This window comes from Oreochromis aureus, linkage group 6, assembly GCF_013358895.1.
Source record: "Oreochromis aureus strain Israel breed Guangdong linkage group 6, ZZ_aureus, whole genome shotgun sequence".
NCBI classification, from domain to species: domain Eukaryota; kingdom Metazoa; phylum Chordata; class Actinopteri; order Cichliformes; family Cichlidae; genus Oreochromis; species Oreochromis aureus.
Window position 1 is genome coordinate 15,074,368 of NC_052947.1, and position 13,829 is coordinate 15,088,196.

Here is a 13,829-nt window from a genome sequence, read left to right on the forward strand (position 1 = left end):
TGGCAATCAATACTTTTCAAAAAGAAAAACAGTGTAAACTCCGGTACACTGATACTAAAAACCAAAACCAGACAGTGAGTTTATAAAGGAAGGTTACATCAAAACAGGAACTCCTTGTTCACTTTTAATAGCCCAGTCTGGAAAATGCTGCCGAATAAGATATCCTGACAATTCCCTTCTCGAGGCATGCTCCTTAAAAGCAGCTATAGTTCAACAAATCTCCTCACCAGACACAGAATTTAACAAATGCAACCAAGCTAATGAAAGCACACTGACACATACATAAGAGCTTTGTTTAATTTAGTCAAATTGATTAAGAGGGTGTGGATTGAGATTTCTCAGCACCTATTAGCAGCAGGGCGTAGTTCTAATCTGAAAACACATTGTGTAAAATTTGGCGGATTAAGGTTTCCAAATTCTTGTCAAGGATGTGGACGCAACAGAGAAGCTAAGACAGGGCAATTCTGAAATGTAAAGACATAATCAATGGTCAGGCTAATAACAATTAGGTCTGCATGGCAGAACACATACAGGTAACCACCAATCACAATGATTTAACCTGTAAAGCAAACTGGCTGAGGTAAACCTCACCAACAAATATTTTTTCCCTGCCTTTGGAGGAATGCTTTTAAAGTAAAGGAAGCATCTGAGGTTACTGTCATGAAAAGATTGTTAAGACTGTTTTTGGCATAGAAAACACAGGTCACAGGAGGAAAGAGGACGGCAGCAGGATAAAGGTGATGCTAGCAGTGCAGGACTTAACAGCTGAACCATTTTATTCACATTTACGACCAAACAACAGACACACGCACTGTATTCAGCAGAACATGTTCGAATATAAAGTACAGCCAGATTCACCCTGACCAGGTTCAGTTTTTCTGAACAAAAACCAAGATAACACACCAACAGTGAAGATCATGCTGTTACAGTTTAACATCGCAGCTGAGATAGTGAACACATGTAGGGAGAAAGTAAATGAGTAAAGAAGCAGTCCTATATCACATCACCTTAAGCTGTAAATTTTGTAGAATTTCTTGTAAATGTGGCTGCAGGCCGACAGGAAATATGTGGCATAATTACAATGCTGAGTAATCTGAGTCATACATGATATGACAGGACAGGAGCTTCACGAGGTAACACATGTCTAACAGCTTTTTACAAGTTTACTTCCACATCTATACAGCTAACTTAAGAAATATGTGATATAAATGAAGCAAACTCAACAAACCAAAGCACAGCACATTAAGCTGACTGTGCGATGATACTGTAATGTCAGGGATAGCATTTTATCTACTCGGCTGCCTTCTGCAAACCTAAATCTCTCAAAGATTAAATCAAAGCTGTCACCTGATCTATGTTAATGACACGGGTGGTTGTCATAGTTACTGTGCTTCATTTTACACCGACATGTTTTTTTTTTCCTTGCATTTAGGTCATGGGGTTGCTCATCTGGCATTCATTAGTTTGTTTATTCACTTTGCACCGAGTCAATCGCAGTTCTCTTCTAGCGTTTTCATCCATCTATTTCTGCTGTACTTTCACAAAAATTTCCATACAAAGTCAATTTTCTTCCAATTTCATTTTCAAATCTGTTTTCTCTGAAAATCCAAGGTTATGGCATTTGATACTATTTGCAAAAAAGGAGAATGAGTTTCACAGTGAGAAAACAGATATACCACAAAGGTTCCAGATTGGATTTAATCTAAATATCTAAATCTTAGCTCACCAAAACACTTAAGATGGAAAATCTCCTTTTTCACAATTTGTTTCTCATATTCTCCCTTGAAAGCAGTGACAATTGTTTGGCCTCGAATCGCAGGAAATAACCAGGAAGTTGTTGGAAGTATCCATTTCCTATCTTACTTCCCCTGATAGTGGTCGGGCCTTTGGTAAACCACAGATAACATCATGTGTGTTTTCTCTCCTGAACAGAGCAGGCGTTATTGAAAGTTGACATGAGCGCCACAAAAAGTGGGCGATACACAGCAGCAAATCTCAGCGACTGTTCCCCTGACCTTTAAGTTCATCCCCTGGGTGCACGGCGTCCAAGCTTGCCAAAGCATCCCCTATAGTATTATCTTTCAGTTGTTAGCAATGAGCTTCTAGCTTCAGAAGAAGAAAAGGGCTGAAACTGTTCAATACAATTGCAATAATGAGAATTCACCTGGGTGTATCGTTCTTCATTGGGGTTTAACAACTGGAAAGAAGGGTAAAAACAGTCATGCATAGATAGCCATATTATATTAGCTGTCAGTCAGCTGTTGCTTCCACCGTCTGGTGGCAAATTTTGTTAAGCCTCAATTATACTTTCTGCATCCACGAGTCCACTCAGGTCCAAGTGATGTAAATTTCATCATCAGACGGTGAGTGCAGGGGTCCATGTGTACATCCATGTGCCTGCCTGTTTTTTGTGACTTTGCAGACTTGTCCATGGAGAATTTACATTACAATGCACCAACTACGCATGTGCACCCGGCAGCAGACTTCAAGCGGACTTCAAAGAATTATAACAGGAATCGCTACTTGGCCAGCGGGTCTCCAGCTGTCCGTGTCCGCAACGGAGTATAATCAAGGCATAAGATGCCATTATCATAGATTGAAGTTGACTATAAATCTCATATATATTAATTTTTTGGCTTCAAATGATTATGAAATCAAAATCATAAGGTTCAAACTTTTTCCCTTCATTTTCACTACAAAGCTCTCTGTTTTTCTTGTGTCATAAATCACGTTCATTTCTTTACACCACTGCACTTTCTTTAAAGGTTTCAACTTGTTTAGTGCAGCTGATGACTCAAAGGCAGCCTTTGGTCAACAAGAGCAGTAAAACTCACAAAGCTTCTGTCGGTCACCCCGTGGAAGGATTTTTAAGGGCTGCCTGCAAGCTGCCTTTTTCTCCAGAGCGCTCTTTCATGCGGTCAGCTTTTTGCAGCGCGTGATCGCTGGCTGCTGGCTTCGGCTCTCTGTCACACTCCCTGTGCCTACCAAGCAGGCCTCCCAAAAGGCATGTGAGAGTCCTGCTACCGAGGACTCTCTTCCCACCCGTCTGCACTCACATACTTAGTTTGAGGCTAAAACTCCTATGTCCCACACACCTCTCACCTCTTATTCTCATTTATTTTTCGGCTCCCAGTCAGAAAATCTTTGTGTTAACTAATCGAAATTACAACATTAACCAGAAATATCAAGATAGCAGCCTTTCTATCTATTAGCACACACCGATAATAATCTACTCTAAAATGCCGATGACAACACTAGGGCAATTAAGGAAGTGTTAGAAAGTACCAAGGCTACACAAAAAAAGGCTGCATGGGTACAACAGGAAGTGGAGTAATGAGCATTCAGCAAGATAAGATAGCTATCATAGCGATCTTTACTCCGGCACTCTTCCCTCTGCTTAGACATGTAAATCTTCCTGAGTGTGTGTTTATGAGCATGCAGTGTGTGTTCTGACTACAAGTTCTGCTTGGCTGCCCTTTTCTAACAAATGCATGTTCTGGCATAAGACCCTCGTTCAAAGTCCACTAAGTCATAGCACAGCAGCAGCATTTCAGAGAAGAGAGAGAGTGATTCACCAGGTAATGAACGCTGCTTACTCTCCCACAGAATAGGTGGGCAACTCGTGTCAACAACCTCTGATGAACTAGCTCACAGTACTGACAAATCCTTTGAGCAGAGAAAATAAAAGTAGACAGCTAGTGGGCTGGCTGTCTCAAGTGCAGTATACGTAGACAAACTATCACGATTCTAGATGTACAACCACGTAATAAACAGCTTGACTGTGTAATACAACCAAGTGGAATTCTACACAAACAACATGTGTGCGCACACGTATGTGTCTCACGTTCTGCTGCGATCTGCGGACTCCAGGCCCACAGTCTTCATCCTGGAAATTCAATTCTTCTTAGCTGCCAAATAAAGCCTGGAGAGCCTGGAACAACTGTGGTCATGTCCGTGGGAGGGATGAGATCTGTGCCACAACACAACTGAGCGCTGGTTCGTCTTTTCAATATTTTAGACTCGCACAGCATTATTTAAATTCACTGATCTCATACTGATTTAGAAGACATAATTCACAACCAGCTGACTGACACAATTTTCTCCCCATGCAGATCTGCCTCGTTTCTCCTTTCTCTCTTTTTCAATCCTTTCAAAAGTGAGCCAGTGTCAGGCGGTTAAGTTCTTAGCTTTCAGATGTTGGGACTGCAATACTGTCTGCTATAGAGAAGAGCTGGCCTTGCACTTTAATGACAAACTAAAGTCAGGGATTGTCCAAAACAGCAGGACTTGTTTACTTGGCAGAAATAAAGTAGACCTAAGCCTTTCATCCTGAGCTTTGCTGAGCCAGTGTGCGTCTGTGTAGAAAAAGGACAACCAACGCCATACAAGGCGTCAAGTGAGGCCATCATATGTGCTTGAATCCGATAGGGCTGCTTGGAAGCAGCGTAAGGCCTAGCCCATGATAGAAGGCTAGATAGTTAGCTTGGAACACTTGCCTATGAAGTTTGGAAACCCACACAAAAAACACAGGCCTTAACGTCTTTTCCTTTCTCCCTCCCCTTTGTAGAGCTTTGTAGATGTGCCAAGACAGGGCCTATGCTTCCAATGCAAGTTTAGAACATGTAATTACAGAGACGTGCATGCATAAATTTAAACATTTTCAAAAACCTGTAATATGCGGTTAGAATGTCATACTGAGTTGATAATATAGAGCGATATCAGGCTATTTTGGATCTTTGTTTAATACCACAGGCATAAATAAATAAAACAGCTCCAAGTTTTCTACAAAGACTGCCCGGTTATTCCAGTCTTTCCTTTAAAATTGCACTCTATATAAGTCAAGTCATTTTCACACATGCACTGCAGCTCTGAGCTTTTCTGACATTACTTGGAGCAGTTGCAAGTGAGAATGCAAATGTCCAAATCAGTTAAACCGGACAAAAAAGGACCTCACATCACAAGCTCCCTAGTGCAATGTCTGGATAATGTAATGTATAAATAGCGCAGGTAATTCTCAGGAGAATTCATGGCAACTGAGTGTGAATCACGTGTCCTGCCTCTTGCAGTCTCTGACCGGGTGCCACCACAGCCTAAACCACAGAGGATTTCTAGTAGCAAGAGCATGCCTGATGCAGACAGCCTCCTGTTTCTACATGTGAGAACGAGCAACTCTGAACAATGTCACAAAAATCCGCTTCATGTGGGAAAACGGCTTTCCTCTCTAGTACTCAGCTACACTGGGCTCCCTGTTTTCTCATGTTCTCACTGCCCACCTACCACGCCACTTCCACTGAGTGCTGCCATCTTCAAAAACAGAGAGGATGAAGTAAATCAGAGCAACAGAGCAGTGATTCAAAGTTTTCCGTGTCCAAACCACTCTGTGTTGAACCTGACGCACAGAGCTCTGGTGTCCCACTGATAAAAGTTTTAACATGCTTTGATATGCATGAACGGGTCTTATCCTTTTGCTTCAGTGTAACCATTTATTTTTTTTCTTCTTCAGGAGCTCTTCTGACAGTCACAAGAACGAACCACAAAATGATACTGCAAATTGTACTGTAAAAAACGTTGTGTCCACAGTGGACTTGGCCATAAGCTTCATAAACACGCTGTAATCCTCGGAGCAGGAAATATTTAGTTCAGATATGTGGGCTAAGAAGACTTTTTTCAACTGCTAAATAAGTGATGCACTGCAAGTTTTACCATGGGCATTTATACAAATCCAGAAACCGAAATATATCGAAGCTTGAATCAAGGAATTATTTAGGGGAAAGTAAAAGGTCATCTTCAGTGAGGAAGAAATAAATAAATAAACATGTTGCCTTGCAAGAAAAAGCGATGCCACATTATCAGCTGCTTCTGTGTAAACACTTCTTTTCAGCTATATTATTATGAGTCACTCATCCGTAGCTGGACAAAAGGTTAAAATATATCAAAGGCATAACAGATTTAAAAAAAAATTCTCTACTGCCTAAAATCTACTATAAAAACAGTGTTAGACTTTGTTGCAAGATAAATATTCAGCCTCCCAGCACTTCTATTTCACCATCCCAGACTTTTTATCAGCGGGTGTAAGCTGATTTCTGTCATGCATGCAGACAAAACACCGACCATATGTTCGTAAGTTATCCTTTTGTTGCATCATTTATTTTTTCATTCTCTTCCTGTGCAGCGGGGAGTGCCCGGCATATTGCTGTGAGGCTTGTTTGGGAGGCACGCTACGTGATGAATCCTTATTTGGTCAGAAAACTCACATTGCCACTTCCAACAAAAATACCTCCAGTTTGTTGATGTGGCTACCTTGGGAAACAAGACCACACACGTCAGTGAGGACAAACTGGAGCAACTGCTGCCCTATCCATTCCTCTTTCAGTCTAATGATCATTAGCATGCAATGATCAATAGCAGACTTGTGTGCAAACTAAGCAAGAAAGAAAAAGCATTTTCTGCAAGACATCCAGAAGTAACCATCTCATTACTAAAACTTTACACTGATGTCAGCTGATTAATTTGACATTTTCTAAAGGCAGCATCAACATATTAGCACAAACGTAGATCGCACTTTCTGAGTGTTTGAATTCAGAGTCTGATTAATATCAATAAAAATGCAGATTTAGAGAAAAGCCCTGTCTGTACATGAGCTTCACTTTGCACCTATTACAAGTATATTTTGTGCTATTCAACTAAACATAGCCTGCTCGGGCAACTTTAAAAGAGCCCAATGAAATATTAATCATCACACCATTTCCAGAGTGCCATACGAGTACACACTTTAGAGTGTTAGAGTGGAAAAACCCCAGTAGGCTCAACCCACTCCTGTTCTGGGTGAGTGTGTTCACACTGCTCTTCCTTTTCACAAGAAAGGGAACAGGACACCTCACAGAAGCTCGCCACCTTGTCGGCAGTGCACCACAGTATGTCTCAAAATCAAAGGATAAGTTCATACTTTGTATGAGCTTTGTGTTTGCTACATTTATAGTTGGCCTTTAAAGTAGACATGTTTAGATGAGGAAAATGCACGTGGTGTTTCAGGCTATTTCCTGTTCATTACGTGTATGCAGTTATCACTCAGGGTCTCCACTATTTACAGGAAAATCATGTCACTGTAATCCAGGTAAGACAGTGCTGCTGTCTATATTTTTTACCCTGAGCTGATGCACTTGTAGTAGTCTGCTAGCAGCTGTAATTCAGGGTTATAATTTGTTCTGAAACACAATATAAGCTCATGACTCAAGAGCAGGGATCTCCTGCTCTAATAATGCAATCTGTAGTGGCTTGAATTTCTATCCCAGCAACAGCAATCTTACCTGTCTTGGTGTTAATAGCAAAGAAACCCTGCGGATTCCCGCTGGTGATCTTATAGGTGAGTTTATCGCTGGCTTTGGCGTCCGGATCGACTGCGTTGATCTGGATGATTGACACATCTTTAGCGGAGTTCTCCATAACAGAGGGGTAGTAGACAGGCTCAGAGGTTTGAGGTGCATTGTCGTTGACATCTTGCACCTCAATGTAGACCTCCACAAAAGCAGAGAGGGGCACCACGCCACGATCCATCGCGTAGACTGTTAGCCAATAGTGCGATGTTGTCTCACGATCCAGCAGTTCCTGCGTTCTGATAATACCTGCAAAAATAAAAAGACGTAAACTGGTAAGTCTTCATTATGTTACAGAACATTTTTATATGCAACACATGACCCTGAGTCTCACATTACTGTCGGCGCTATCAGTGATCTCTGAAAGCGATTTGGGGTGATGAGAGAACAGGAGCGTAAACACCAGCTGCCCCTGAACAGCCAAATGTAAGGGCTGATTGAAAGGACTTTGCCTGACACATGTCAGGATGGCATATTTACAACAGTCAGCGCTCTGCTGTTTACATTTCATTGCCATGTGGAGGCTGTAACCTTCAGCTGAGCAAACACAAACGAGCTTTGAGACACATATGAGTTATACATGTTTACAACTGTTAATTGAAGAATGGCAGATCGACAGATTCTGCACTCTGAAAACGCTAACAGTGTATACGCTATGTAGCTAGTTTCGTGACACTGGTTTCATAAACAGTGCAGCTCTTATGTTTTGAACAATGAACTGCTTGACTCAATAAATCCTCATGTGTTTTAATATGTTAACATGCCTGAAACAAAGTGGCAGCGTGAAAGTTCTTGCTGAAAACACTAGCAGCAACATTTAAATGAGTGAATATACTTCAGAGCATTTCATCCCCATCTGACTTTACAAGTTCTCAGTATGTACCGTAACAAAGGATAAGTTATTGTGTGAGCCTTTCAGTAGGGGCAGGTGTTTAAGTTTGGGGGAGAGGACGTGTGCTCGTGACTAAGTGTTAGTTTACTGGTGAAAAGTGTTAGAAATACAGATTATGGACCCTGATCCCACCTGACATTAACATATGTCCTGGGTTATGCGATCTCAAGTAGTTAGCTGTAAATATGTCAACTCCTTGTGAGATCTGACTTCCTAGGATTATACGCAATTAAACACGTAGCCCACATTATTTCTGTTTGCCAACCCCATATGCCAGAGGCCCACATAGCTGGGCAGACTAACAGAACTGACCTGTTTTCCGCAATAACCTCAAATTTAAATCTAAACCGACTCAATCTGTTCATATAATTCTCACGACCTGAACAATATAAACACACAGGTAGGGTACAGTCATTTAAGGGTGCTTTAAAATGACTTGTGCAATTAATAAAATGAATAGTATCCAACTTTTTTCCACCAGCGGTGGGCACATCAGGGTAGGGAGGTGAGTAGGTGGTCCTAAGTGTGACCCAGGACACACAGGATACTGGAAGAATGCGGCCATGCGTGGCCAATAGCACCTCCGAAAGTGACCTCAGAGACTGGATCTAAATGCATCTTTGACAACACCTACTTAATACACCAACATATGACCGGAGTCTCGAGTGCAACATGACCAGATTTACAAATAACGATTGTGTAGTATTGTGTAACTAATGGTTAGTCCATTTTCTTACTGCTTTTACTTTCAATTTATTTTCCATTAGTTTTCACCAACATAATTTTTTTGTAGTGTAGTTCTTTGTGAGCATAATGCATCTTTTTAGATTACTCGCTTATAAGCAAACAAATCGCTTTACTCCAAACATTGTGAATTCCATGTAATAGCAGACACTTTGGTTAGTCACACAAATCAGGTCAGTGCCTGAATGTAAATGCATCCTGAGGCTACATTATGATATTTTTTCACCTTTCTGTTTGTTCATCAACATCAAACATTCTTAAGAAGAACCGTAAAACAAAAACAAAGAGCACAGAAAATGAATCACTGCCTGCCAATAATGTTGCAACAGTGAATTATCTGGATATCTTGCACATGTGAACTCTCATTACTATCAACAAGCACCATATTTAAGGCTGTGAACGGCAAAAAAACACCAGAATGTCTTTCAAACAATGGAAACCTTTATACCAGCAGCTATTTAAGTGTCTGTATTATTTGCAATAACCTTGATAACGTCAATGAGAATTTATAGTTCTTCTCTGTTGTTATATGAAACTAATAAAAGTGAATCATGGCTGGATCATTAACAGGTTGGTTACTCATTTTAAACTACACTTCCTGGTGGTCCCGATAAGGAGCCTCCATATAATCATAAATGCAAATTTCAAAGGTTCAAACGGTTTGGTCGTTGCCGGTCGCCCATCAAGATGTTGAGGCCAGAACCTTGATCATCAATCCCCTCCCACATCTCACTAACACCACACTAATGTTACTTTCTACTGAAAGTCTTCAATGTACACATTATACTTAAAGTAAACATCACCCAGCGCTATGAAGTAGTTTAAATAGGCTCTCTCTGTGCTGCTGTTGCCTTTCTTCACACACAATGTGCTGGTGAAGTAAGTGTTACTGAGAGCAGACACATTTCTTACCTTGGGTAATATAAGATACCTCCAAATAGAGATAACACCCAAAATGACTTGTCACAAAAATTCTCAAATTTACCATGGGTGGGGAGTTTGGGGGTGTACAGCTAATTTATTCTCACGCCCCGCTTTACTTTAGCTTCCCTGCCTTTTCCTTCTGGGATCCTCTCTTGTCATTAGTCATCATTACAGCTCTCTCAAGTTAGCTTAAGGCTTGTAATAAGAAGGGGTATTCAGGCAAGGGAAAATAGGTAGCTCCCAAAGCTGAGAATTCCAGGCAAAGACAACTTTGGGCAGTAAATCTCGAATGCAAAGTAGATGAGCCCATTGTTGCATATATAATGAATTAAAGCTGACAACACAGAGGAGGGAAACTTTTTGAAAAATTAAACAATACCCTAAAAACAGACGTAAAATGATTACAATAATTCAGTACATAATTTATTAAAATGCCATGATAATGACTAATTTATAAGAGCACTAAAGCTCAGAAATGTCAATGCACCGCTACTTGAAGAAAACATGCAGGAAATTGCAAATGTTTGCCATAAATAAGAAATGCGAACACTTATGTGAGGCATCCTGAGCAGAAACACTAAAGCATAGTGGGATGCATGCTTTAGACATCTGCTAAGGACAGTAATAGAAAAGAAAACATTACAAAGCAAATGTTAAAGAGTAGAATGAAAAAGAGGTTGGTGTGAGGAGAGGAGGTGCAGCAGAGGAAAGGTAGTCATGTTTGCACATGCACATGAACATCAAAAGACAAAGCACCAGAGAAAAGAACAGACAATTGGGAAAGTATGAGCCATCTTTTGTACTTCAGCCAAAGAGATGCCCATGGTTGATTGCCTATCTATACAAGTGGCAGACAAAAAAGTAACAGAGCAATTCGACTTTCACCCGGGTCATACATTTTGCTCCCAGATCTTCACCTTGTAGTTACCAGCAAACACAATCTAACATCATATTTAGAAGCTAAACAAACTTTAAAGAGGATCCTGCAGGGGTTAGAGGCCACACTTTTACAGTTACTGCAACAGTAAACAGTTTTTCTTCGTATTTATTTAAAAAGAAAACTGACTAGGCTTGACCTTTAATTTCTGAAACAGCAGATAAGGAAAGTTATCTGCTATGGCCTTGGGTGAAAAGCTTCGAACAAAGCACACGAAAAATGAATCTGAAGAATTTAGTCGCCACACCCATTCCATATACCTGGCCTACCCAGTAAGGCAGAAGTAAAACCTGCCCTTGGGCCACAAGAAAGAAAACAGACTGTGCAACAGCCTCTGCCAGATTTGCTTTCCGCTTTTTTCCCCCTTGCTCTTTTCTTTTCCCTTTGGCTTTGTTCTTCAAAGCTATCTGAGCACAGTGGCAGTGTGGTCGAGTGTTGAGACAGCCAAAGGACTTTCAGCTATCGAGACCAGCAGGTATTTTGTGTATCGAAATCACTGCTAAATCAACATCCTGTGCAGATACCCGATGAGTCTATTCAATAAGAATTCTCTGAAAAGACATAGTTAGCCACTGAATGAAGAGGGGAGAAATCTGCTTTGGAAAAACTGTTGGAAACTGTTTGTCTCTTGTGCTGATTTCTTCACACATGTTTGACCTGACTCTTGTAGTTTGCATTTGACCGTCAACAACCTGAAAGGTTTGTTGTGAACAGCAAACAGGAACCACTTCCTCGTTCATTCTGCAGCTGAAAAGTCGGGGTTTGCTTTGAACTAGATACGTTAATTTGTCTCACCTCTACCCCACATTCCTCAGCCTTCTCAGGCCTTGAGCTGCCAAGCTTACATAAACTTTCACAGTGCCCCCTACCCCCACCATCCCTTCTCTTTCCACAGTCCTGGCAAAATGCTTCAAATTCCACTACCTCCTTGTTGGGTCTAGAGTAATAAAAGAGTCCCAAACTAAGCTTTCTCTTGATATCAGATCATCCCAAAGTTCCCAGACATCTGTAGTCAAGATCTGTTTTAAGGATGCTAAGCCTTAATGCTAAAAACGCCTGAAATATGAAAAAAGTCAAAGTTCTGTAAGTCAGAGTTTAGTTTGACTTATAGTTTATAGTTGTTGTTTACTAAAATTACCTATTCTATTATTACTGCATAGTAAGGTACAACCTTCAAACTATTTTATCACTATTTTACTGTGTGTACTATAATAATACTAACTTTTCTTGCAGTTTATAGTTAAATCCAATTGGAAATAAGCGACCGTGGTTAAAACTTTGACACGCTAATCTTTCCAATAATTGCACACATAAAATACATTTACATAACTTTGTTATAAGCAGACATGACTCACAAAGATTTTCGCAGTCATCATAATTGCGAAAGGTCTCACAGCTTATCAGGGTGTCACATCATCACATAAAAAATATATATGCTTTTTATCTCATTCAACATACCAGACAAACTATTACAACCTATTGAGGCACTGAGTCATTTTACTTCATGCATCACTGAAGGCGCAATTACTTGTAGAAATCGAAAAATTCCTGCCCACGGCTGGCTTAAGGGGAAGTTTGTTAGACGGATATGGTTTTATATAGACGGTATGACTTCAGAACTTCTTTAGACGTAAAAATAGAAAAAAAGAAAATATTGTCTAAAGAAAAATCATCAAGAAAACATGAAAATCATTCAGTTGTACGTTTAAGATAGGGAAAATCTTAGGATACTTTGTTACATATCTGCAATATGTGACTGAATTGATTTTTCTCTTCCCATTTAAAAAAAAATGTCTATTAATTCCAGCTGAGATAGCTTTTGGGATGTAGCAGATGATACAAAGCTTTCATTGTTAGTGGGAACATTGTTATTTCAAAGGCCTTTCAAAAAGGCCTCAGAGCAATATTCCTTGATTCAATATCACAGTATGATTTAGGATCAGCTACTATACCTACTAGCTATCTGCCTGTTCCTCTGATAACAATGACACCATCTCCATTCATTTCTATGCACCACGAGGCTCTACACCTACATCTGTGGAGATGTATTTATCTATTTCTGATTATCATTGTATATGCTATCACAGCAACTAGTTTCCCAAGAGACCATGTTTTCATTTTACCTAACCTAACCTAAAAGAAAAATCAGTGCCTTCTTATGCAGGGCTCGCAAAATTTCAAAATCCCTGGTAGCCCTTCGGGCAGGGACTCTTCAGTTTTTGGTAGCCCCAAATAAATTTAAGTAGCCCGAATAAAAAAATAGAGCATTTTTTGATTGATGTTTTGTTTCCTGTTTGAGTTTCGTTACAATATTATACATTAAAGTATAATATTGTAACGGAAACAAAACATTAATCAAAAAATTGTTGAAACACAAATTACAACATTGTATAAAAATTACAATCATCAACTCAAATACTTGGTTCTAATTGAACAGAAATTTCTATGAACTTGTAAGAACTGTGTAGAACATGAATCAGTCTGTGTCAGATCCTGAATCTGAAATTTCCACTGAAGTCAAGGGTAAGAGGCAAGTGGAACCAAGATCGAGGCCATTTGCTTTTTGAAGTTTGCAAAGACTGCTAAATTTTGCCAGTGGTAGTTCACTCTGTGCAACATAGTACGCTGTTCTAAACAGATTTTTCAGGTTTATTTTCAGTATGTTTTTTGCAATTGGTGTTTGTTCTGGGAAAGATATTGCAGACTGAGCAATAATGCATTTCTTGCATTTCTCATGGGTTCTAATGGGGGTCTTTCTTAAAATTACTGGTCCCAGTAACAAAGGCGCTTTGTCGACTCAGAAATCGAGGGAAAAGCAACAACACACCCGGCAGAACATTATGTTATTTACAGGGTGCACATAAGTGGTCTGCATGTGCACATTCGCTGTCAAAATAAAAGACGCGCACCAGATAAGAAGTTGCAACGCGCGTTTGCGTCCATATAAAAGGCACTGTTT

At 40.1% G+C, this 13,829-nt stretch overlaps 1 protein-coding gene across 5 annotated transcripts in view; it reads right to left on the minus strand.

Annotated features, from left to right (window-relative positions):
• Positions 1–13,829, minus strand: part of fat1a (FAT atypical cadherin 1a) — a 78,416-nt gene that overhangs the window by 50,282 nt on the left and 14,305 nt on the right. For all 5 annotated transcript variants that reach the window (XM_039613950.1, XM_031735459.2, XM_031735458.2 and 2 more), the window contains exon 3: positions 7,308–7,622. In XM_039613950.1, the coding sequence (XP_039469884.1) occupies positions 7,308–7,622 (315 nt within the window). The remainder of the gene's footprint in view (positions 1–7,307; positions 7,623–13,829) is intronic.